This window comes from Anser cygnoides, chromosome 2 (assembly GCF_040182565.1).
Source record: "Anser cygnoides isolate HZ-2024a breed goose chromosome 2, Taihu_goose_T2T_genome, whole genome shotgun sequence".
Lineage (NCBI taxonomy): Eukaryota > Metazoa > Chordata > Aves > Anseriformes > Anatidae > Anser > Anser cygnoides.
The window spans coordinates 121091402-121118730 of NC_089874.1; the positions used below are offsets into that span (position 1 = coordinate 121091402).

General features: G+C 38.6%; 1 protein-coding gene across 5 annotated transcripts in view; it reads right to left on the minus strand.

Moving 5' to 3' along the window:
- The window catches only part of PCMTD1 (protein-L-isoaspartate (D-aspartate) O-methyltransferase domain containing 1), a 41641-nt gene extending 14340 nt beyond the window's left edge, over nt 1–27301 (minus strand). Inside the window, exons 1-3 of one of the 5 annotated variants that reach the window (XM_048072423.2) lie at nt 27061–27300; nt 8214–8639; nt 4333–4435 (exon numbers count right to left, since the gene is read on the minus strand). In XM_048072423.2, the coding sequence (XP_047928380.1) occupies nt 4333–4435; nt 8214–8520 (410 nt within the window). In that variant the 5' untranslated portion in view covers nt 8521–8639; nt 27061–27300. Of the gene's footprint in view, nt 1–689; nt 831–4332; nt 4436–8213; nt 8640–13213; nt 13333–22693; nt 22837–27060 lie in introns of those variants that run through there. The other 4 variants (XM_013184916.3, XM_013184920.3, XM_048072424.2 and 1 more) reach the window with 4 other exon arrangements.
- Between the last annotated feature and the right edge of the window lie 28 nt (nt 27302–27329).

A 27329-nucleotide genomic window follows, 5' to 3' on the forward strand; every position in this document is an offset into this window, starting at 1 on the left:
TTTCTAGAAGATATTTTCTATGTGGTTTTGAGAAAGCAAGAATATAGCTTTCTCCAATTATCAAATACTTTAAAAATACACTTTTAGTTTCTTTCTAGATAGCACTAGACCCAACTATCATTTTTGGAGCCTTCTGGCTTATGAGGTATAGGTGCATTGCTTCTTTTTAATGTCTCCAACTAAAAAAGGGACATTCCAAAAGCCTATTTTCTTTTTTGTTTGTTTAATATACCTTCTGGCCTCAAAGAATCCCACTAGATTTCTTACAGTCCTATGTTCTTGTGGTTAGACTAAACCTCAAGAAGAATTTATTCACCACTTTAAAAACACGTTTACTACTTGAAATTAAGAATAAGTTACCAGTTAAATTTAAGTTGAAAAAAACGACAAAGGAGTTTGAGATGGAATGCCTTTCCTGCTTAGATTTTTACTGCTATCATTATCCAGCTGCACAGGAAGGAATGTGCTTTTTCTTTATGTGTATACAAGGAACTTTGTTTTAACTCTGCATTTATGAAAGTGAGCTTTCAAGCATCCTATCAGTAGCCTTGAATTTCAATGAAGACAAATACTTGGTTGGAAGAATAAGCTATTTTTCAATGCCCAACACAATTTATTACAGAACTTCAGAAAGAAGTTTCACCCATAACAGTTATCCCAGAAGTAGTACTAGGGTTCTTGTCACTTACCATTGAAGTGGTTTCTTTTGATCCCGAGAAGGGTTCGTGATTTTCTTTCACAGCAGGGACTTCACCAGCTTACCCAGGTTTGGTTTTTGATAGGGTGCTAGAAGATGGGCAACCTAGCCTTGCCCTGTGGCTCTCTCTCCAAGCTGGATATTCTAGGTCTAGAAGTTGACTGGGAGCAGAAAAGACAACACATTCCCCTTCAATAAACAGGTGAAGCGGGGCCTGGTACTTGCACAAATGTGTTTTAGATAGAGCCTTCTTAAGGAATGTTTTTTCCCCTTAAGTAGCATGCATTCCTTCAAGGGTTTAAGCATGAAAGAGAGCCTTACAGGTATTTCAGACTCAGAACTTTCTTTACACCTAAAATCTTTCACGCTTCAACCATGACAACACTTAAGATGCTGAAGATGGCACATTTCCTTTGCTTCTGCTGGCAAATACACGTTATCAAGTAAAACCAAAGCATCATTTTACCTCTCAGAAGGAACAACTCCACCTCCATTTAAAGGGAAGATATTTTGATAGATTGGTAGGATATGGATACAGATACAAGTGATCATTGGAATTATCTATCTGAAAAGCTTCCCCTCTGATGAAGGGTTCAACAGACAACAGATAGAAGGATAACCTGTCTTTTAAACAGAGAGTGTAGTGTCTCAAACCCTTTTGTACATTTTTACTTTGCTATCAGTCTTCAGTCAAGCACTTGCCCAATCATAGAAAAACATTACATTTCAAGAGTATTTTTAGCAGTAATCATTAAAAAACATTGTATTATACTACTCAACACTGGATTATTCCCTCATAAAAAGTGGCATCAAAACAATATTCCCTTTTATCGGAGAGGGGAGGAGTACATCATAACAACCCATCTCCGTGCCCAACGTCAGATGCAAAATTAAAGGCACATTGCTTCAAGTGAAAGAACACCACAAATAAAGTATTTATTTAGAATCCTAGCTGAAGCTTTTCAAGGATTTACATATAAGATAAAACCCCCATTTTATTTCTGCTTAAAAAGGAGACTGCTTGAAAAATTCAGACCAGACCGAAGAATGTTATCCACTAAGAAAGAACACAGGGAAGGGACAACACAGTTTTATAGTATTCCCCATCTGCACAACTACGGTCAGGAAACCATAATGTGGTTTTCTGTGCTTTATCCCCTACATGCCTCTTTAAAGGCTGCTGACAAGTGTAAGGTACTTTTCCCCAAAACATGCACACATCCACTGAGACAACTAGCTTCATTTATATCAGTCTGCCAGATAAAATCCATTTTCAAGCAGAAAGGACACCTGCTAGGTATACACCTGTGTTCAACAGTAGGCAGACACTGAAAGTCTTAGGAATCCTTTTTGTTTGGCAGTCTTTCATCCAAATACTAAGCCGACCAAAGCAGTAGTTCAGAAGTCAGTTCACAGAATTTTTCGCATGTCTTTCTTTTGCAAACCGAGATTCAGGAAAAAGTTACTGAAACAATAATTAAACCTAGATTTACTGACCCAGAGCACATTATTTTGAGGTAGATTAAAACTTTAGACACACTGCACACAATTACGTATTTTAATAATGTATGGAAAGGACCCAGTCCATCACAGAAAAAACACTACCCAATCTTCATCAACTATATTAAAAGACAGTTAACCAGGATCAGCTATGCAGACACGAAGTTACAAAGCCTCCCACAAAAAATCCAAACAGACCAGTATTATGTCAACTACAGTTCAGTTATTACGAAGTAGATTTATACCAAAAAGCACTTTCACAGGTATGTTTAAGTTGGCGAGGATGGTACTTCTACAGCCATTGCTGAGAATTTTTCTGTTGTGAAGAAAAGGCAGATTATCATGAAGTATATGCCAAGTGATGTACGTATAAATCAGTGAAAGTTTAGAGGATATTCACCAGCCTGGTTCCGTTCCTTTGCTGGAATAACACTGTATAACTAAAGACCAATTTAGCTATCATTGTAAGTAACACACAACATTCAGAACACTGTTCCCAGAGTCAATCCATCACTGAATTAGCCAAAAATACATGTCTTCTACTTTGAGAATAGTTACATCTTTTTACTAAAAACAGTCTTTTTTCCTTCAAAAAAACACATTATAACATACAGTTACTCCAAATGTAACAACTTCGGAATTTTTTCCTATTTTTTAGAGGCTTCAAAGTGTAAACCCCACTGTTCTAGTATTTATTCATATACACATCAGTTTTGTTTAAAAAATAATCATGTACTTCCTTGGTACCCCTCCACTCAGTTTCTCCTCATTTACGTACATAAAGGTATTACCAAACTGGAAAGGCATTTCAGTCAAAACCATCTTTTTTGTATGTCAGCGTACACATACAGGAATAAAGGTATGCACAGGAATTCATTAGCTGTCAGTTGCATCTTACTTACAGAGCCATTAATGCAGTACTAGTAATGATCATGAGGAACCACAGTTCTCACTCGTACATATACTAACATCAACTAAGGTTAAAAGCCTGTATTAAAATCAGGACAGTGACGATGACAAACTCATTTCATGTTACATAATTTTAGTATTATATTCACCATGTTCTTCAGTAGAATAAAGTTCTCTAACAAATGTTAGAAGTACAGAATTGAATACAGGTAACACTAAGACAACTCTTTAAACTGAACTTCATACTCCACTTAGGAGAGCCTTCTGGTATGCAGGAGCAGAAGGAAGAAGGACTATGGTATGACCACAGCTCCAGAAGTTTGGTTTAAGGAAAAAAGTGGACTGAGCTCCAGATAAGAAAACCAAGAGCACAGCAGTTCTTGAAGCACGTTACGAAGGCAAGATGATAAAACTTCTCTGCTCCCCTCTGACCAAGAGAAGACAAGTAAGGATATGCAACTCTTACGCTACATTGACAATTCAAAAAAAAATCTGGATTTTCAGCAGCTACTTTATAATTACTGCTGGAGAACTTCCTGTCTGTAAGAAAGCCTTTACAGAGAATAAGAGGGCTAGAGGCCTGTTTTTCCTTTCACACAGGCGAAGAGGCCCAAGATACAGATTCTTATGGACACGCTTAAAACTAGTAATAGTAAATTGTTAAGTGGAACCAGCATGTTTCAAAGCCCTGTAAACCTGAAGTAACCAGTAAGAACGAGTTGTATGTGAGCACAGATGAAGACTCCAAAGTCCATCTCTTCAAGTAATAAAGATGAATACAATCAGATAAATTCACTTGTCTTTCATATCTAGATCAACAGTAGTAGATTAGAAAAAAGTTAATTCTGTACAGAAAGATGTCCAGTTATATAATAAAAACTTAGATATTAATTGTCCTATACATGCTAAGACACCTACACACCAGCACACATCATTCTTTACCTATGTATACATATATGTACCTGCATGTACATACACGTGCCCAAAAATGCAGTGAGATCAATTCTGTTAAGTATTACACAGCAGGAATACTCCCACACTTTAAGCCTTAACTTACCTCATGAATTAGAGCAACAAATTGAAATTTCTATGTTGCAGCAACAAATACCATTTACCACGTGTGATGCCATTCTCCTCCTCCCCTTACTAAACTCATTTTAAACTAACTACATCATTACAAAACAGAAAATCTGCTGTGAAGTGAACTAGACAAATGAGATACTTACTTATCAAAGCTATCACTGTATTTTATGAAGCTCTCCAATTTTTCCTTGGCATATTCTACCACATCTGAATGAAGCTCTATTCCATGATTTATCCCAAAAGGTCCTGTAAATAGAAACAGCAGTTTTGTTGTTTTTCTTTAAACCACAGCACAAACACATGGAACAATATTGTACCTTTTGTCTATGAAGGTACTAACATCACATAAAACAATGAAGTCATCCAGCACTCTACACAAAGATAATCTGTAGCGCAGATAGAATGGTAAGAGAAAACATAAGGTAAAAGGGCAAAGGATCAAAAAAACAAGGACAGAACCGTGGCAAAACAATTTTGTACAACCGACTTTCATCATAAGGATGCAGAAAATCTTGACTACGTGTAGGACAGTCTGAGCAACTTCCTTTTCAATATATAGCTGGAAGACGACAAATTCAAATTATAATTTAGTCTATTTTGTTATTCAAATTTTGAAAGGTTTTCTTATCGTAGACTTCTCAGTTCCTAAGAATTCAGAGAGATTTTGTATTATATTCATCTACATTGGTTCTTGTATTTATCAAGTTCCTAAATCAGAAGCTTACTCCCGATTTACTCACAGTAATTATCTTCCACTTAGAATACTGCAATTGACTTACATTATGTTCATTCCTCACAATACCATTACAGTTGCAATACTGCTTTCCTGCAATCAAATCCAAGTATATTTCCAAGGTAATTTGTGGGCCAGAAGTTTTTTTTTTTTTTTTTTTTTAGGAACAAAAAGAAATCATGAGATAGTTTTATGACTATTATCTACAACAGGAAAGACTCCGAATCAAATAGTCACATTTGCTGTGGGGATTCTATATTTAACATGTATTCAACAGCCCACAGACTTCAGTCATGGAAACACAGAATTGGAAAAGGAAGATAAAAGGGGAAGAAAAGAAAGAAAGCAAACATCAACAGCATTAGGCAAAACTTGCATTTAAATCCTCTACTGCATTCTAAATCTCACCTAAATATTTCACTATTTATTTCCAATAAAATTGAGTAAAATGTCTTTTCTTGGACACTGATGAAAAACAAACAGACCTAGGGTTACTGAGAAAACATTTTCTGCAGTAAAAAAACCCTAGTATATGCTACTAAGCTGATTAATAATCGCAATTTTTAATGCAGTTTAGAATATTTTCTATTAGGTAAAGTACCAAACAATAGATTACTATATGTGCTGCTCTTAAGACCTCTCCAACATCAGCCAAGAGGTAGGTATATCATCCAAGGGATGTACTTTGAACTTGTAGAAACATGTACCTCCTGTTGACATTCACACCAATTTTAAATTTGGTTTATTATCTATCACACTGAGAAGCATTAGCATAGGTCATCTTTCAAGGTGTTTATTTAATGTTCCCTTGCACTGTTATAGACTATGACATTCCTAACCAGCAGTTACACTTCCATGAGACACTGCAGCATCTAATGCAAGTTTTCTTTTTATTAAAATTGTCATTCCTTTTGGCCTCTTAACTACAAAGTGCCACTTGTCCCAAAACTCACACGTGTTCCTTTCAAAACTCAGCTTTAACAAACCAAAGAACTAAAGAGCTGTACATGCTGGTTATTCCAAGTTTCAAATTAAATCTGTGAATGTAATGTATACACCACATCAGGATACACCACAATAACACTAATCTAAACAGAAATAAAAGATATAGATTCTATTCTTTCACCAGTAAAGTCAAAAGCCAAAGAGTCAGCTAATCTAAAAAAGTGAAACCAACTCCTCTGTTACTCTCCAAAGTCAGCTGGTCTCTTCCACGATAATTGGAAACAATTCTATCACCCAGTTTGAACTACATTTATATTTTAATGGTAGCAACAGTTAATCTCTATGGAGTGGCTTTATTTTTTTTTAAATATGTCACTATATTTGCAAATGTTCACCAGTTTCAACTCACTAATTTCATCTATTTAATTTTGACGCTGTCAGCATGGCAAAAATACACTCGCTATATTGTCAAATTGAAAGATGTCCAACTACTGTCAAAGAACACATGGTTCCCTGTTATACTACACACTGAAATTGGTTTAAAAACATGGGCTTTTAAAAATATCCATGCTTTATATTTATCAGAAGCATACTCCTTTCCTTCTATATTATTTCTACTCCTTTATAAAAGCTGCTGTTCCTTTGCTTAAAACAAACAAAATAATTATTGTAACTAGTGATTTTTATCAAAAGAAGCAGAAAGTAAGAAAATGAAGAACTACATAGCTATGGAAATCCTGCTTTTGTCACTGTAGCACTAACTGCTACAGGCTCCTTGGTGCTGCTGGAGAAGTATCAGCACCTGAGCTGGCAATGTGGAAACATCTGTAGTGTAACTATTTTCCTTGGGGCTGTCAGCCAATCTCACCCTCTACAGAAGACAAGTCTTTTCCTTTCTTATTTCTTCAACTCCACATACAATACTCTGAAGGACAAGGATTCTGCTTGATAAGATTGAACCCAGGAGCATTCAACAAGCAACCAATAGCCATTCATAACAGGTTAAGTACACAGATACAGGTGCAATATATATGATCCAATATCATACTTTTAAACAAAGTCCAGAAAGAATAATAAAAAAGCAAAGCTTAACTACACAGAGAAATGGATGATTACTATTGCACGCTACTCTTAGCACCCATTTTAGAAAAAAGAACTGAACTTAAAATATTCCTAATTAAAATACATTTTTTCATAAATAGAAACACTCAAAAGTGACAAAGTCACTCTAATAGAGTAGGTATCTTTGGTTTTAACTTTTTTTTTTAAACCTGTGAATGAACATCATTTGTTTGCACAAGAGAATGTAAGTTTGCCAATGAACTTAATTGCAATAAAAGACCGTCAGAGATGCCAACAAATGAAGTTTGTTATATATGTATTAGTGGTAATTTCTACTTTTTAATCACTGAGAAGGAATGACAAAAACTGAGATAAATAAACCAACTCTTCACACCTCAGCTTTGTGCATACACCAACATACCCCAAAACCGTACCACCCGTTACCAAGTTTGCTGCAACCAAAGAAATACACAAAACTCCATTTAATAGTCATTAAAATTACACCTGTGAAAGGTATATTCTAAAGTAGTTATCTTATATAACAGAATTTGTAAAAAAACAACTGATTTGCTAGCACACATTCTATATTAAGTATCATACAGGGTTTGGGAATTAAAAGCACTTTTCTCTAAGGTAGGTTGGTTCAATTTAAAATTTTACAATGATTTCTCATTTTATCTGTTCTCCATACAGGAAGTGTATTTGAGGACAGAATAAAGAACAGTACTAAGTAAAATAGCTTTTAAAACCTAAAAACTGCTTAATCTCTGCAGATCTGAAGTCTACATCCCAGAACTGATTAAATACAACAAAATGATTCAACAAACACATCTTGAGAAAGCTGTCTGCATGCTCATGAAGACTTATTTTCCAGTGAAGTTTCTCCAAGAGATATAAGCCTTCACCATTTACTTTTTTGGATAAACAGAAAAAAAAATCAAAACAACGTAAAATAAGGGCATAAATATGGTAAAAATGCAAACTAAAATTTTAGCACTCAAATTGTTCCTCTATGCTTTTCCATTTTATGCAAAAAAAAATACTGTTTCCTTTCTCTCAAATTGAAATTTTAGGCTATAGAAAAAGACAAACATGAATAATTGCACCTTCCAAGACATTCCATGAAATGTCATGGAACAGCTTGTAGAGATAACCTATCATATTGTAAAAGCACAAACACACTGTTTTAAGTATAGGACTATATTTTGAAGACAAAGATTGTACAGGCCCTGTAAAGTGTACAAAAGATATGCAGAAACGATGTATTAAAAAATTCAAAGTTACCTAGTATTAATCCCACCATTGTACTCAAATATCCGGTTCCACTACCCAGATTTAGAAAAGACAATCCAGGTTGAAGCTTCAGAGCTTCCATGACTTCAGAATAAATGCAAGGAGCTGACAAATGTATATTTCCATGCTTCCAGGCCAAGTCTTTGTAAGCATTGTCCCTGTATCCTTCCAGATAATAATCACCACGATCAATTGCTCTGAAGGCTTGCTCCACACTCTCAGTGCGAATATACTGAGCTTCTTTCAAGTTATCAATTAAGTCATCATTGTCTTCTCCAGCACTCACAGCTCCTCCCATGCTGAATTTCTATGGTGATTCAATTAGTTTGCAAAATACATCAGGAGGGGTTTTCCAAAAAGCATTAAGTATGTAATGGATTCTTGGTTCTTCTTTCAAAAGCACATCACAAATGAATCCTGGAAAAAAAGATGTTTACATAACTTGAGTTTCCAAGAGAAACAAATCAACAATGATTAAAGGGTGATAAAACATCATTAGTACTGGACCACTTCACCAAGCAAAACCATTATAGACTGGACAGTTTATTTCATAAAAAAAAATCTGCCCTTCAAATTCATGCCACCTCAATCCACTGCTCTTCAGCTTAGCTTTAATATGTCAACACTGCCTGTCTGCATTAGCAAGCAACACAAGAGTTTATACAGACGACGAAAACACTAACAGCCTCTCACCCATTACTACATAGATTTGTGGGGACAACAGCTGTCTTTGGAATAGATCTAGACCCATTCAGAGGACTAGATGTCCAACAGCAGTTGGAGCATACATCAACTTCCTTATGTTTAAAAGGAGCTGAGTTTACATGCTCTGAAATCACCCTGCAGTGGGAGACAAAGCCAGGTGATTTGTGATGACCGTGAGACGCATTTCAGATACTCACTTTGGAGTTGAATCGAATCAGAATACTAGTGTTGACAACCACACATTGTTCTGGTCTGGATCCAGCACCAGGAATGGTTCTGAGATCCTCCTTATGCCTCCCATATGCACTAAAGGAGTACCATTTCCTGAAGTACCTAAAACCTCTCATCTTGCTGGCTTTTAAGTAACTAGAAAGTTTTGTGAATTCCACACCACATATTCTCTTCAAAATAATTCCTTCAGAGCAGTATTTTATCTGCATTATTACATAATTAACCGCTAAATTAAATAAAAGCCAGATGTTAATGTTTTGATTTTTACATGAATTATCAGCAAAATAGTAAGAGTACTGGAAAGGAAAGATTTCAATCCATCAGTACTAGACTAATAGAGTAACCACAGCGAGCTAGTTGTTAATATTAATTAAAAAGTCACCTTAGCCAAAAGAACAAAACCCAAAGAATCTTGGTCCATATGCTGCTATGTTATCTCACTTCCCTCCTTTCCTTCCCCCAGCTTTGTGTTTTGTTTTAACCATACATCTAACAATACACAATTCAAGTATGAACACAAGTTGTTTTTCCCAACACTTGGTAGACTTTTCTCAAGAAAAATATTGGCTTACAATACAGAAGACAGACTAGTTCGTTCCCAAAAGTATCATTCCAACTGTACAGTAACAAGTAGTATGTTAGACAAAACATGACAACAAATATAAGCAACTGCCACCTTCGGTGCTTTATTTCTAAATGCCACAAACAAAGCCATTATCCCGTTAGTTTCTACAAAATAGGGGCATTCTACCACCAGCGTGAATGACTTCAAGTACGTGATACTTGAAGAAACACGAAGAAACACTCACTCTCTTTAATTGCATTAAGTACCACCATTTTAATACAAATCCACCTGCTTCTTCAAATGTGTGTATTTCACTGAGCGTTCTTTTTTAAAAGATGAATCTTTTGTCTGAGATTACTCCAATACAATTCAGCAAATTCCTGTTTCGTACAAATTAGGCAGTAAGTAATTCTCAGGCACAATCAAGATACCAAAGATACCAGTCACCAGAATGAAGCAGATTCATAAACAGATTGTGGGGATCATTGCCACGGAATTTATGGTTCAATACTTTAAATGAAAATCCTTCTTACACTAATGAATCGTCTTCCATATAACAGGTCTGTATCAAAACTGTACTCATAAGCCTTTCCACGAAGCCTAATGAAAATCTCCACAAACTATGACCAACTTCTAATTTGGTGTGTTCCCCAGCCACCAGTATGCAAGATCTGTGCTTCCTGGAGCACTAAGAGGATCAGAATGATGAAGCTCTGCAAAGGAGAGCTAAACCTAAGAAAGCATTGCTTGAAGCTATTCACTGTAACTTCTTAAGGAAATGAGACTTACAGACTCGTGAAATCCAGAAGTAAATCCACACTTACTAACCTGAGGATTCAAATTTTATTTCAAGCAGTGTTACTTGGTGAGGAAAGGGAAAAACAACTCGGAGTTTAACAGAAGAAGAATGAATACCAAGTGGAACTGTTTCAGCTGAAAGACTACATGTTCAAGATACAAACATCCATTGGTAGGATACACAAATGCACCCCCAGCCTGCTCGCTGGCCAGGTGGTGAGAGAAGCAGGGAAAACCTTGATCTTGTGTAAACAACTCAATGTAAGGCAAAACATCAGTTTTATTGACACTGTTCTCATCACACCCCCCACAAAACAGCATCAAATGAGCTACTACCATGAAGAAAATTAACTGTGTCCCAGCCAAAACTAGTATAGCAAGTGAAAATCTAGTGACAAAAACATAAGTTTTTGCCTTCCCTTTACCCTAAAAGCATTGTGATCGTCTCGATGGATATGTTTAGAAAGAATTATAACTAAAAAGTAAATGTAAGAATCAAGTTTTTGAAGATTAATGCAGCTGGCTACATTTGAGATAGAAACACCACTCCCAGCCCTACCTGCAGAATGCATTCACTACCTCAAGCCAGCAGGTGGAGAACTTCACTAACTATTTATACTCCACGGGTGAGCAGGCACTATGAAACTGCTCAGAAGGAAAAAGCCTGTTCTTTCAACTTAAAATAAAGCTTTGTAGAGTTTCTATCAGTGTCTTCAGTTTCACATAATATTTTTTCCCTGTAAATAATAGTTTACAATTTCAAGATACTCAATAAACTAAAACAAAATTTATTTAGGTATTTTCTGATTTTATGTTCTTGGGATTCTTTGATACCTACAGTTAGTTAATGCAGTATCACCAGAATTTCTGCTGATGACACCCATGAACAAACACCTTAAGTTAAAGAAAATGAAGTATATCTTTTCATGAAAAATGACTTCCTGTGCTGTGGAGAAATATTCTGTCAAGGCATAACATACTTCCTTCCAATGCTTTTATGTAAGCTTTTGCCTTGTGAAGGTGAAATGACTTGCTTCTAACAGAGGCAAGAGACGTGTGAAGTCAGATAAACTTTCTGTAATTTTAAATATACAAAAGAAGCCACCCCACAAGCTATTTTAGTAGAGGCTAGAGGAAAAAGGCAAGTCAGTCCAAGGTTCCTTGTGACTGCTGACCCAGGACAAAATAAGCACAGCAGAACATGCAATGATAAAAACATTCTATGTAGCTACACTCCACAAAGCTTACAGAAAGCATCCTGTGAAGCTCAGCAATCCTAAATTGCAACACCTGCAGAGACAAAGCATAAGTATCATTGTAATGCCTGTTTTACAAAGAGTTACAGAAGTTACAGAAGAAAGGTGCGTAAAATTAACAAAATGCAGCCATTGTCTAAGCCTCTGGAATACAGCAGCCAACAGAAATTGTAGTTTAGGAATTAGAATTACAATGAAGTCTTATTAAAAGTCCATGCACTGATTAAAACCAATTAAAATGTTTCTCATTATACACTATTTATGAATGTATTTTTACAAATTGGAACAATTTTGCATTTTCTTCTCTTATCCACAAATAAAAATATCACAATTTTCAATTTCTGTAAAACTCCACACAACTGTATCACACCACCTCTGACCTGTATCTGACCTAACTTATAACCAATTTTTACTGTAATTCCTTATCATAAAGAGCTTGGGTTGAGGCTTTTTTTTTTTTTAAATATTGTCACATTAAACAAACAGATTCTTGGGCTATGAGAATCTAAGAAGTGTTAACTGGTTCAGTGTATTTTAATTCTTAAACTTCTTATCCACAAACTATTATCTGAGAAGTTAGTAAATGAATGCAAGCTTTGTCAAGATCTGTTTGCCAGTTCTCAAACGGACACAAATTTTGCACATTTCAGAAGCTAATTTTTTTTTTTTTTTTTTTTTTTTGCTTTTTAAGTTCATTCTTCACATCAGTAAGGACTGCATGCTTTACTTAAAACAGACTGGATACCACACTAGCAAGGCATCCAGTTAATTCAGTAGATAAATTCTTGCCTTTTCTAAGTCCATACAACATCAAATGTTACATATTAGTACCTTGTAATATTGGCATATCCTGACCCCACATAGGTGACTTCCTTAAAATATGTTATTTTAGCCTAGAAAAACAACATGAACAGCATAACAGACGTGATCACCCATATTTTCAAGTCTGCTCCTCAGAACCAACGCATTCTGAGAAAGTCCTATTTACATTAGCATATCATCCCTGACAATCCCACACCATATCAAATTCAGACTGTGGTGCATTCCTTGCAAGCCACAGTGGGCATGCAAAGTTGCTTGGTGAACCTTCCCCCCTTTTCTTGGGAAGAGCAGCACACAGAGAAAAGAAAAGGTGACAGTAACCCACACAAGTATTCATAAAAGTAGACACAGGAGCCAGCTGTTGAGTTTACCTAACAAGGAATGTTCTGTGACTGTCAATAGGAAGGAATTAACCACACATGACATAAGAGCCTGAAAAAAGTCTGTTTTACAGTTTCAGTTCACTCAGTTTCAGTTGTTAGACCTACTTCTAAGTTTCTGCCACTCCTACAGCTGTAATGAACTTGAGATCTTATTTTTGCCTGTTCTTGTCCCACCCAGTAACTCCTAAAACCAAAGGACCCCATTTTTTTGTCCAGCTTTCCCTTTCTTACCAAAGATTGTGCAAGTGCCACAGTAGGAGGAAATTCAACTCCCAACCGCAGAGCTGAATCTAAGATTTCAGCAGAACCTCACAAAAACACAGAATGGTTGATTACTATCTGAAAGGGAAAAAGAAATGGTAAATTTTGCCATGCAAAGACTGAAGAAAGCCAAAATGTGAACTGTGAGCTGGAGGTGACTGTAACAGGTGACATCAAGAACAAGAACAAACTGTGGGACGTGGGTATTTCACACTGAATTCTTCACACACATTTTTGAAACTTTTATACATGTGCCTTGTTGCTAAACTACAATAAAATGAAAAAATCTAGATGTTCAGGGAAGAATAACTGCTACTTGAACTGCCTTCTCTTCCACAGCTATTTGTTTTCTCATTCCAAATAATTTAGAAAGGAAGGAAACAGTTGTTTTCAGGGTATACTAACATACTTCCTGGTGAATTAAGGGAAATTCTATTGGAAATACCATCATTTATTTATTTTAAGCCTATTAAATTTGTCTCACTCAAAAAACATTCGCTCCTAACCTACTGTTTAGTCGATTGTTTCAACAAGCTTTTCGAGCTAAACAGAAACAAGTACAGTCAGTCCTCCAATTTAATACACTCCACACAAAGCACACTTCAAGGTTCTTTGCAATATAGCAATGGAAGAAGGAACAGACCACAGGATTAAAGTTAAGCCAAATGAATGTAAACAGATACAACTACTGACTTAACCTGAATTGCATTGACCTACTTGGGCAGAAAATGTTTGTCAAGTCTGCTGTAAGCTTAAACCCTGATCCTCCTGCTCAGGCCTTCAACAGATGTTTACACAAGGCTCCAGGTGTGCCCTTATTGTCTCATTGTCTTCCTCCATCCCCAGTCACCTGAACACACCACATGCCACAGACAGTACCACACTTCTCTTGTAAGATGCAGTAAGGATTATGGCTCCGCAAAAATTTATAAGCAGTGACAGACATCAGGACAGATCTCATTATAAAGTTACCTTTATAATTACACAAGGTTGTATAATTTTCAGATCAACCCTGCTGAATGTCTAGTTGTCCTCTTGGCTTTTTTCTGCTTTTTATTTTCAGTTCCTGTAAACTTTTTAAATAACAAGCCTAGTTTTGTTGGTTGTCCACCTAGATTTTTTTCCCCCTTCTTAGAACTGGGATACATTTCTTTTTCCATGTTTTCTTCCATACTGGATTTTTTCCCCCCATCTGAAATTTTATCTACCCTCTTCACACAACAACAAAGCTTGAATGCCAAAATAAGCATTTTCTATATACCAGTTCTGTATGCCATGCCTGTTTTCAAGTATGCTGATAAAGAATATAAAATTCATTATTTCACATAACAAATAAAAAACCCACGTTATTTCCTGAAGAGGGCTTTTAATGTGCAGTTTACTACCACATCCTGACTCAATTCTCACTACTACTTAAAATAAACAAAAAGCACTGTTTGCAAAGCTGAACCATTGCAAGATTCAGAAGTTTCTTCTTCAAACACCTTTCCCCACCTGTGGCACCACACACGTGCATTCCCACTGCCCACTTAGAAACACAGACACGAGGTCAGTGTTTTCACCAGTCAACCAACAGTGCAGGTTGCAGTACAGGGCTGAAACAGTGCAAGTCAGTTTCTGAAATCTGAAGTTGTAGATCTGTAACAAAAGAGTAAGTACTAAAGTAGCTCTATGTCCTCAGATAGGAAGCCCTCACCCATGCTGTCTTATCCGGGGCTATGCTTATGATCCTTCGATAATTGTCACTATGGTCACCACAGACCCAGCTTCAGTGTTCACATCCTAGAATACCCCCTGGGCCACCAGCTGACCTTGCTTAATTATCTCCTGCAGAAACACCCTGCTGAGAAACAGGAAAGCTGTCCAACTACCCTGTTGTAGTGAGTGATTAATTGCTAGAAAAACTATCCATCATCTGCACAAAACTTTTTCCTCTCCACCCCTCACCTCAGATGTACGAGATCTTTGGGATTTACCTAACCACATTTTGAATCTAGTGATTCACATTACAGAAAGTTTAAACTGGAAGCAAGCACAGGAACATTTTCTCAACAGGATTTGATAGTATCCAATTTCACTGAAAGTTTCAGTTTAGCCAGTATTTTTTAGTTTAGCCAGTATTTGCTTTAAAATTTCAATCAGTTGTTGCTTCAGCCCCTCAATCAGGTCTTCCTCATATGGTGAAGCATACGATGAATAAGAAAATGCTCTAAGTGCTCTGAGAAATCATTTTTCAAAGCAGCAAGATGCTGTAAGCTAGTACTATAGCTACAGAAAACCAAAAGAACTAAAATGCTGTACATCAGTCCTGTAAGTCTATAAAACTAAAGAGTTATTCAAAAATTATTTTCCCGATTTCAGAGAGCACTTATCTGCTAAGAAGTAGTGTCTGAATACCTGATGAAAATTACAAGGACTGATGCCTATGGCATCGTATGATGCAACTGGAATAATGGTACTGTACAGTTGCTGGAAACATTACTTCAGTACCAGTGATGGACCAGAGCAGCATGATGTGCTTTTTTCACAACCTGTGGTGATAAGTAGTATGTCAATAAGACATAGTTGTCAGTCTGCTGCTTATCATCAGCAGTCAGACATGGAAATTGGTGATTACACCTCAAGAAGTTGTATGTTTACCTCTATGAGAGGATGCTAACTCTGGCCTAATTGTGTTCCCTATAGTATCCTACCAACTGTAGAAATCAAAGCAATTAATATCATTTCTCTTCCCCCACCAGCCCAGAGAGTTCAGTGGTGCTCTTTTGCATTACACTGCATAAATTGGCCTCATCTCCGAGAAGCCTAAGATGCTGCAATGACCTGTCAAATTTCCACAAGAGCATATCATAAGCAAAAGGATGTCAGCTTAACCCCACCATCCCAACAGAATACGGAAAATCCCCTACCCTTCCTCTGATAGCAGAGTCCATGAAACAACCCAGAAACAGTCCCCTTATAGTACACTTCTTCTTGAAGGACTCAGTATTCTGACAGCTCTGTGTATTCCCAGGTTATAACTATTTTAAGTCTGTCAAGCATAAACTGGAAGAGTACTGCTTTGTCATACGCTGCCTGGGAGAAAGAGGGGAAAAAAGAGAGAAGCTGCTCTAAAGGACCTAACAGACCCACAGGAACAGCAGGTACCAGATAATAACAGCTTGTTCAACAGCAAGACTAAACTATCAGGACTTCATAAGACTGATATAAATCAGTGATGCTCGATATATACAGATATCTGTTAGTCTCTGAGTTTGTATCAAGCACCTGTTTTTTCAGAAGAAAAATTGCTGTCTGTGCACATATTTCACAGGAATTAATGAGTTACAGAATGGCCAGGCAGCAAAACTCTTTCCCACGATAAAGAGCTTTATACAACAGTATTTAACAAAGAATACTCCTTGCAAGTAGTTTTATACAAGCTGTAATAGTCAAACATTAAGAATGAGAAGGCCAGTAAAGATGTTGGGGAAAAAAAATTGGAATATCTAGTCCTATTTAATCAGTATGAAAAGTAGTAAGGCATACAAGTGATACAAACATTTCTGCAAAATTTAATGTTATTCTGACCATACCACAACTAGGCAAACACCTTGATGTAAAGGACAAGCCAAATCTTCAACATCTTTAAAAACAATCTATGTCTTTCCATGAAAGAAAATGCTTAATAATTTAGTATGTAGTGGCCAGAAGATAGCAAATCACACAGTAAAATATGATACTCCTTTATCTTCAGCGTCACCTTCACAAAACAGTCACTTATAGAATAAATCACAAAATAAAGTCACTTTTAGAATGAAATGCAAAGCAGGTTTAGTACACAAATTAAAACATTCTCCTAAACTCTTACCAAAAATGCAGTTTCTGCAGCAAGTCTTAAGCAGATCAAGTCACAGTCCATATAATTTTCAGTAGGATAAATGTGGCTCATGACAAAATATTCACTAGTTCAGCTACTGCTAAAGTTCAAAAGCTTATTGCACATAAACATTTCCAGTTATTTAAATAAACTCGCTTTCAGCAGCAACAGAACAACACAGGCCTGTTGCCTTTAGCAAAAGAAAATAGAAATGAGGTCAAGTGTAAAAATAGAAAATGGTTACATTCCTGACACTTGAAACCTCATCTCAGAGCTATGTATTTACAGCACTCTCATAAAAAAATCACCACAGCTGATCAACTATCAAACTCAAAGTGTACTAAAACATTTGTATTTTCTGCTCTTTAGATATAATTCTAAAAGGATCACAATTACATGCAATAACAATGTTATGAACAACTCATTACTATACTATCAAAATGTTTACTTTCACAGCCTGAATGTCAACTTCTATTATGCATTCCCTTCTTCCAAAAGACTATATAAAAAATTTCGTCCTGATCTTGTTTACTTGATTCTTAAAATGGTCTAGTGCAATACAATACACCTCCAGCATACATACAACATACACATACACGTTGTATACAACAGTATGTTTTAAGAAGTCATTACTTAGGCCTGTAATCTTCCAAACAGCGGATGAGCAAGGCCTGCCTTCTCGCTTCCTGCCTTTCTCAGAACCCCAATACAAGTTTTCACTGACACAGACTTCCAGAAGCATCACAACGGATCCACCCATTGTTTCAAATGCAACTGCTAACAGGCATACTGGTTCACACGTATACTAATAATTATTCAAAGGCACAACCTCATCCACAGACTCATATTTCTTAAGATATCCAATGCCTAGTTTAATATAAAGCAGAGATCAACTACCCCTTCACAGTCCTTACCAAAGCAATGGTTTACCGTAACTCTGAAGACCAACAAATCAAGTATGAACTAACTGTATACTTAAAATCTACCAAAGGTCTCTATGGAAATGCAAAAGCCGCCCATGATGACAGTCGTCTCACTAGACTTTTGCAACCCTCCTGCGTGAGGGTCTCTTTTCTGTGCACACAGAGGTTTGCACAGCAGCAAGTGGGGGCCCTCATGGCAGCAGGTCACTGGGGCGCACATGTCCATGGTGCCAGCAAAGGAGGATGTGAGCTTTAGCAGGGGTACCCACGGACACATGGAGTGGCCTAGGAACCAGTAGCTGGGGGAAACAACTGGAGGAGACAGCTTTTGGAGGGTAAGGGGGAGGCCCAAGTCCACTGCTGGAGTGCCTGAGACACCAGGGGGCTGCTGACACACAGTGTGCACACACAAGGCAACAGGGATGAGCGGACCCAAGGAAGTCAGGGGTAGAAGAGTGAAACTTTTACTGCAAGTGCTTGAGAGCCTCTCATTTTCAACTGGCAATTCAAACATTAGTCTTACATTCAAATGTGTTCCACCCAAGTCTACTCCTTCTCCTGGAAGTCACCCAGGTGTCACTAGCACTCAAACCAAGCCCAGTTCCATGTCTTGATGACAGGTGCCTTGCCCTCCTTAAAGCCCCAATCCTTAAAGCTACTGAACACACCAAAACATACACATAAGCAGGCCTAATTGTATTTTATAGCAGTAAGAAATTAGTAGTACTTTCAGATATGAAAAACTAAATCAGGATCAAAGCCTAACCACATAAAACAACCTTTCCTTTGTGACTAAGGAGACAGTTTCAGAAGGACACAGTGTGATGCAAGAACAGACTCTAAATTTACTTTGAGAGCAAGAACCTATGCCCAGTAAAGAACTGCAACAACTTTATAGAGAAGGGTGACATTATGCTTATTCATCCAACAGATTTTAAAGCTACATAAATTTAGAAGAAACTGACTTCTGTTTGCCTTCTCAATCATACCCTAAAAAGAATACATCTCTGATCAGCACAACCCCATGGTTATTTTTAATGTTTTGTGGGGGGTTTTTTTGAGAGCTGTAAGAATGTTTTTCACTTACCTGAGTATTTGCCATACTCACCCCTCTTTCCAAGAGCACGGAAATGCTTATACATTGTTGTTGACATTCCTTTACTCTACTCATGGCTTACACTTTGACCATGATTGACAGAGGAATAAGAGGGGAAGCAGGTAAGGGGAATCATTTTATAATTTACAGAAAACACTTTTGTATATCCTCTTATAATTTGCTTTTATCTACATAGCCTATGATACTGAGAAGCTCTACATCTAAGGTTACAAAACGAGAACAGATTTTTCAAAAAATGTGACATACTGAACTTCACTGAGTTGATAATGACCAAAACCATGAATAAAATTTAAGTAGCTACTTCACTGCTTTGAATTATTTTTTTATGATTTTTTTTTTTTATGTTCTTCACAAACACTCCAACCTACCTCTGACCTCTCAACAACCTCAGGCAGGCCTGAAGTCACACAGTTTTCCAGAACTTCTCCAAATTAGAAATACTTCTTATAGGACTTCTTTAGGAGCCAAACTCAAACTACCTAAGCACATTTTTAACTTGAAAATATTTCTACATTGTTATTTTTTCTTCATGGAAGAATGAAGTATTACTGAAAAGTTATCATTTACTTACAGTACCAACAGCAGGTACAGTCTGGAGGGGTGTTTGGAGATTTTGGGAATGCATCACCATTTCAAGATTCTCAAAAATATTTCACCAAGAACTGGAAGTTCAGAACCTTTTATCATTCTTTGATGTAACAGCTGTGCACTGCACACTGTTAGGTAGTCATCCCCATAATCCTACCCTATCAATTTTTTTCCAGTCAAAAAGCATATGGCCTTCACCTGACAAAAGTGTAGTTTACAGATGTAACACAAGAGGCTGCTACAGTCACATAACCTGCCTTGGTTATACCATGAACAACTCCAATTTATCCAACATATTCCAGAACTTGGAAGTCAAATCCTACACTTGACTTTTCTCTTGAGAACTCAGTTACTCCAGAAGACATCACAGAATCTCAGGAAACTCAGCAGTAATGAGTCTTAGTTATAATTAACTGAAGTAAATAAGCAGAGATTAAAGCCTATGGGATTTATAATGCTGCAAATTGTCAGCTCTGCAGAAGTCATAAAGGAACTCAGCAACAATTCCTCTGTTTCCTTCCAGTTTTTACTGAGCTACTGGCTGCAAAAATACCAAGTTTAGAATTTGTAGAAAGAAGAACACAACAACACTTAGGAGAATTGACAGCAGGTGACTACATTGAATGAAAGCAGAACCACATTTCATTCTCAAAAGGGTAAAGGGGAGAGTTTTACAAATAAACAGCAGGTTCACGTGCCCCAGCAGAAGAGCCAGCAAACCCCACCTGCCAGAATCCAACATTGACAAGAGCAAACAAGAAAACTCTGGGTCTCCAGTTTTTTCAGAAAGAAATTATTTTAGTGGCAAACTGATGTCCCCATAGAAATACTGACAGAATTCCTTACTAACTGAACATATTAGTAATGCAAGAATATTAACCTCTTGTTTTCCTGAAATTAAGTACTAATTTGGTGATTTTAAGAGTTCATTCTTTCAGCACTTAATTTCCATACAATTTAGCCATACCTACAAGCAAAAAAATAACTGTGTTGAAAATCATTACCAAGACAGTGGCTCCAACAATTTTCAACTTCTACCATTATACAGTACAGTGGTGGTGATTGAGTTGAGGAGTATTACTTGACTTTTTCTTTGAAAGATTTGTCAATAAAAATACATTGTAATTCCTGAAAATCTGCTGAAAAATTTGCTACAGAAATAACACAAACCAATTCTCAGAATAGTAACAGCTTCTCATTTTCTCCCCACCACAGTCCTAATTCCTCTTTCAATGTTAAAGCAACCACTTATAGGAATGTAGCCTTTCATTTGGGACAGGGACACCACAGGCATACAGATTTCTGTATGTAATTCACTAGCTGATTACTACCATTAACAATTCCAATGACTGTCAGACCTTACTGATGGAAGCTATGTATCAATGCAGTTATCTCCTCCCGGAAAACCAGCTTTGGAGGTACTTTTAAAACAAAAAAGCATGAATAAAGAATTATGACATCACCTCTGAGATGTTCTCTAAGATTTAGTTCCCTTTCACTCCTGAAGACAGAAACTGATGTCAAATGCTATTTCTTTTACTTGAAGACTAGTACCAATACTTTGCAGTGTCATTCAGACACACATATTTTGTATCTGCTGTATTACTGCGTACTACATGACTATATCTTAAGCTGATATTATGTAAGAATCCTAACTTGATTATACCTCTTACCTCTAAATCTATTGACAGAGGTAGGTAGATATCAACTGAAAAAAATTGCCAGTGACAGTCAAATGCCTCCTGATTGAACATTATCTAGTATTACAAAATTGTTGCTACTCATTCTGAAAACAATTTTTGCATTTGCTTGATTTACCATTAGAAATATGTACCCATCATTAAGGACAATAATGAGCCAATCGTTAAAAAATGTAAGGAAGAAACAATCATGATTGACAGGTTAAATAAGCATTTCTATTTAGCAATTATGCAAATAAAAGCTTTTGTAATAACAAACTGTTGATACTTGACATGTGATTCAGGTGCTTAAACACAGACCTCCAGTATTATTGCAGATGCTCACACTAACTATAGGCTACCCAGGCTATGATAGCAACAATTAGTGTTAAGTAATGCAACGGAAATCGCTTCTGCACACATCCTGTCCTTGCTTCCCTCTGAATATGTGAGAAGAGTTGCTGCTGCTGGGTGATTTAAGACCTGTAGAAAAAACACAAACTTCTCGTGGCTGAAGGAATGGGTCCTTTGAAAGGAAATGGCAGTTGGGTCTGGATAAGTATCATCAGCCAAAAGATTTGTAAGACAAGAAACCAAAAGAAAAGAACCTGGAGGCATTGCAGGTCCTGTGAACAAGCTAAATACAGTCACTACGCAGGCTGGTTGTGCATATGCATATTTATATATATGTAAAAACACAATCTCCAGTAAAGCATGCCTGTTAGCAGCCCAGACAAAAGTTATCCTTTCTCTAACTGCTAGGCTACTTCTATCTGGATTTATCCTGCCTGTCACTTTTTATTCCCAAATTTCATAAAAATTTAGACCTTCCCATATAACAGCACTAGACACCTACTTGAAGTTGCTATAGAGTAAACACCTTTCCATATCTGCAATGTGAAACTATTTTCTTTACAAGCTTTCACGCACTACATTTCACTATCAAACTATTTGCTCCCTAAACCCAAGTTTCTAAACAGCATTTTTAAACAGTAATTCTATTTTTCTTCCTTTACAACCTAGAAACACTGCAAATCAAATTAAGCATTTGTTTTGTGAATCCACAGTGATCAAATACTATCTTGAGAAAATCTGCAGTGAAATACAGCATTTTAAATATTGAGGGTTATGATTTCTTAAGTCACGTTAATGATACTCCCCAGGTATCTTAAATCTCAAACTCCCTGTAATTCATACAACTCAGTATTCTGCATTTGGAACACAATAGATCTTTACATCTTTTCTTCACTAAACACTATACAAAACAAAAACTCCAAAACTAGCCTTCATTAAATGCATCTTCTAAGCACCGGGCTCCAAGCCTTGATCTGTCACACGACAGCCTTCTAACTACAGGAGCAGTTTATTCCTGTTTCATGGTCACCTCCCCAGCCCAGAACTCCCCCACAGGAGAAAGCACCAGAATGTGTAGCCCAGAGTTACCATGGTGACTTCCTGATGTCACCTCTGAACTATTTTAGGGCTGTAGGGTTTGGGTGTTTTTTTTAAACTGCTCTATGGTTACTTCTAAAACACTGTTTTCCTCCTAACAATGACAGAGGGTTTGTGTATCATTTTAAAGGACTGATAAGATTACTTGAGAAGTCACACACCTATTGTAGTCACAATGTACAAGTGATGGACACCTCAGTTGCTTTCTAGATACAACTTCAAATACCTCTTGCATTCAGAACTAAGTTTCTTTGGATTAACCACCATTTTCAAAGGTATCCTCACTTTCAGTTTACTTTTACTTGTTATCTTAAAATTTTCCAACAAGCTTCTAATCATCTTGCAATTCAGACTTCTGTAGATTTTTAAAAAGAATTCACATGCAGTTGTCAGGATTTCAAGCTCCTTGTGATGAGTTAACAGCACTGCCAACTCCACAGTAGCAACGCTAACTCTGAAGTAAGAAGTTGGCATGATATATCAGGAGGACAAAAAGGAGAGAAAACTAACACTACTGTTCTGAACAGCAGCCCGCTAATCCTTCAATCCTGAAAAGATACTCAACATCCTAAACTGCTACAAATTCTGTCCTTTCTTCAAGGTGCAGAAGCCCAACCCAATTTTCTTAAACAAAACAGCAGCAACTGCTTTAAGGGCTTGCAGTCAGCAGGCCTGAAGCCTCTAATTAACATCCAGAACACACAAATAAGCCCCAGAGGAATTGGAGCACAATAGTTATTTCCAGATGTTTTAATGTAATTATATCCACATTATTTAATATAAATTCCCTAAAACTCCATAAAAGAGGTAAGAAATGAAAAAGTGCAATTGCACTTCTGCAAAGCAAACATTAGAAAAGTTCTCTTTCAGAAAAACCCCATGTTCTAGTTCAAGAAGATGAAGCATACCAATCTACCTGATCTACCTCTGACCCTACCAGAAGGCTCCTAAAGCACCTTTATGCAAGTCACGTCCCTAATTATTTATTTGCAAAACAAGATGGCACACATTCTTCCCACCTTCAGTTTGAAGAAACTATATTCTAAATAGGAAAAATGAATTAGATAATATTCAGTGATGTTTGCATCCGAAACTGCCAAGCACTGTAAATTTCAAAGCACTTTTCTGACACAGAGGTAACTCATGATCAGCTAGAGAATCACTTGCAGTTCAAACAGCACAGTAAAACAGAGTTTTACTCTCTATTTTACTCTGAAACTCCTACTGACTTGGGAACATGGTAGGAAATGAAAGGAACAGGTACATGTAAAGATGCTTCTCCTCCAGAACTGACTGTATCCTCGGTTACTTCCTACCATCCACTGAAGACTTGAATAAATATTCCTTTACTATTTCAGAATTACTTTTATTGCTTTTGTCTTAAAAGTCTTAAAATTACTTGCATAAATGTTTCTGGAAAGCCACATGGAAAAATTATTTTGCCAATATTAAATTTTTGGAATACCTTCGGAAGAAACTGTGTTACTACCTACCTCTTGCAGTAGTAACCTGAAAATTGGTCCTTGTTTTACTGTTCTTTCAAGTTTGCCTAGAAAAGTTACAGGCAACATGCTTTTTAGAGACTTCCACCTGCATCAATATCATGCCTAACTTTACCTTCAGACACACACACAAAATCTCAAAGCAAGAGCTCTTCCAAGTTTACAGAAACACAGCCAAGTAACTGCTCTGGTGCAGTCTAGCACAGGCATGGAAAACTACAATACATGTTTGGCAGCTAGGTTCTATTATTAGACTCTTGTAAGGCAGAAGGCTCTTCAGAAGGAGCTGTTACAGCTTGGGCAGTCATCAACAAAAAAAAAACAGAAGACTACACAGTAAAAATGACCAATCTGGCAGGATTCCAGATTCTTGCCAATCTGGCAAGGACTATAAAAACGGCAAGACTTCGTAAATCAATAAATGTAGTGTTTCGGTATTGAAGCTGGCTGTTCAATCACCTGGAGCAAGTCACAACAAAAACAAAAAGGTTGAGGGTGGATGAAGAAAATCCATAGAAAAAGCCAATTAGGAGAGGCAGAAAATTTTTTACAAGGCCTTTGATGGGAAGATTATGCAGGGAAGGCACCTTATCCTACACAGACCCAGAGATAGCATTTGGCTGTCCTGAGTGCAAGTTCAACATTATGTAATCTTCCCCAGTTCTGCAGTTTTATGACGTTCTCCTCACTGCAGACCTCCCAACAACATCCAATTGTTTTTCCTTGCATTTCTGAGGGACACTTACTGTTGTCAAGCACATCTGGCTACATGTCCATCTCCAAAGCCCTCATTGTGGTTTTCTGACCTCCACGACGCACCTTACGTTCCTATCATTACCTTTATTCACCCAAAAGCAGTTAAGATGATGATAGATCTTTCACACATTTGTCCACCTACACATCCAAAACATTTTTCAAAGTCTTCCAATAAATCGGGCACGAGTTCCACAGAAAACAGCTCCATTTATCCTAACCTGATCCATTCCAGAGATGGTCTATCCTGTACCCACAATAAAGTAAAGGGGGGGGGGGGGGGGGGGGGGGGGCAAGAATCACAAATTATTATTCCTTCACAAGAATAACACAAAGGCATCCTCACAACACTCTTTTGTAATTTACTAACTTTAAGCATCAGATTTACCAGATTTTTGCATCCTGAAGGCTTTCTTTTTAATACAGAGGGCACAAGAACAAAATGAAGTGGTATCTTCATTATATCATTGAAGTGCTGATTATCCTTGTCTGTGTGCCTGAGAGTTTACTGCTTGTTATCAGAAGGAAACTTACTTCTTCGCTGAAGTGTGCAGTTGAGCTGTGCTTAACTTTTACTTGACAGGATACCCAGTAAGAGGGCAGTACCTACACGGCTACTAGTAAGTACCACAAGGACACAAGCATTCTCAGCACACTGCAGGAGCTCCTATCTTCTCTTACACAGACCCCAAAACTGTTTTCCTCCTTCTGTCCAAGAAGGAGGGATCTTCTTCTCCACCCCAGGAGCTCACTTTCACCACAGCAGTTTTGTTTTGTTTTTTCTGTTTTATTTTCTCCCTTCTGCTGTCAAAGTCAGCGCTGCACAAACCAGGCCCCAGCTGCTGCCTGCGTATCCCACACACGCCAAGATTCCTCCCCCTGGCTCCGCAAGGAGCCGACAAGGGGACGGCACAATGAGACGGGGCACAGCCGGGTGACGACGCCGAAGGGCACCCACCACAGCCAGCAGGAGGGAGAGGAGGCGGCCGGGTCCCGCTCCTCCTCCAACGCAGGAGCGCGGTGTAAACAGCGCCTTTATGGCAAAATCCGGCCTGCTCGCAGCACCCTGCCCCTATACCTCGGCTGGGGGGGGTGAGGGGGGGCAAGGGGCGTCCTCAGCCCGCAGCCGGGGTATTTGGGGTTGGCCAACGAGGCGTTTCGTCCTCCTCGCCGCCGCCACAGCACCTCCTCCGCCGGCCGGGGCTGCATCACCTCCCCTCGGGGCCAAACAAAACGCTGCTGCCTCGCCTCCTCCTGCTTCCTCCGAAACGCCCCGGGAGGCAACCCCACACGGCCCTCGGGCTGTTAGGGCCCGGGGGAGGGGAAGCGGAGTCACCTCCCGTCCTCGCTGCGCTTCCCTGGTTAAAAAAAGAGAAAGAAAAACAAACGCACCGGGAGGAGGAGGCGGCAGGGCACGGACCTCCTGCACGGGACAGGCGCTCCCCTCGCACGGCTGGAGCCCCCCCTTGAGCTCCGCACAGCCGCTCCGGCCCCACGGCAGCACCCCTTTTTTTTTCCCCCTTTTTTTTTTGAGGGGGGGAAACACAAATTATTTATTACGCAGCCGACGGAAGAACGCGGGGGGGGGGGGGGAGGAGGCGGCACAGGCTGCCGAGGGCGTACGCAGGCGGTCCCCGTCCCGGACCTCCCCCCCCGCAGGGGCAGGCTGTCCCGGCTCTACAAAAACAACACCCCCCCCCCCCCAAAAATCCCGATTCCTCCCCCCCAAAATCCAACCCTCCAAACCCCCTCCTCCAAAAAAAAAAAAAAAAACCACGCGCCTGCGCGCGGGGCCAACGGACAATAGGCAACAACGCTCCCCCAAAGGGGGGGGGGTTGCCTTGTTCCCCCTCAACCTCCCTGGCTCTCACACGGCGACACCCAGGACCCCCCCCCCGCTTGAGCCCCCCGACCCCTCCTCGCCCCCCGACCCCCGGCGCTTACCCAGCCCGCAGCTACCCGCGCGAGGGGACGGTCGGAGTCGCTCCGGTCGATCTGCGCGAAGAGCTGCGGGGGCTATCTATCGCCCACTGGGGGCTGGGGGGTGTTTGGGGGTGCCGGGGCAGGCGGAGGACGCTGCGTGCCCCCCGCTAGGGCCGAGGTGCGGGACCGCCGCCGCTGTTTGTTGGTGTGAGACGGCGCCGCTGGGGGAGGAGGGGCCCCAACAGCTGAGAGGATGTAAACAGAAGGTCACGTGACGCGCCCGGCAGAGG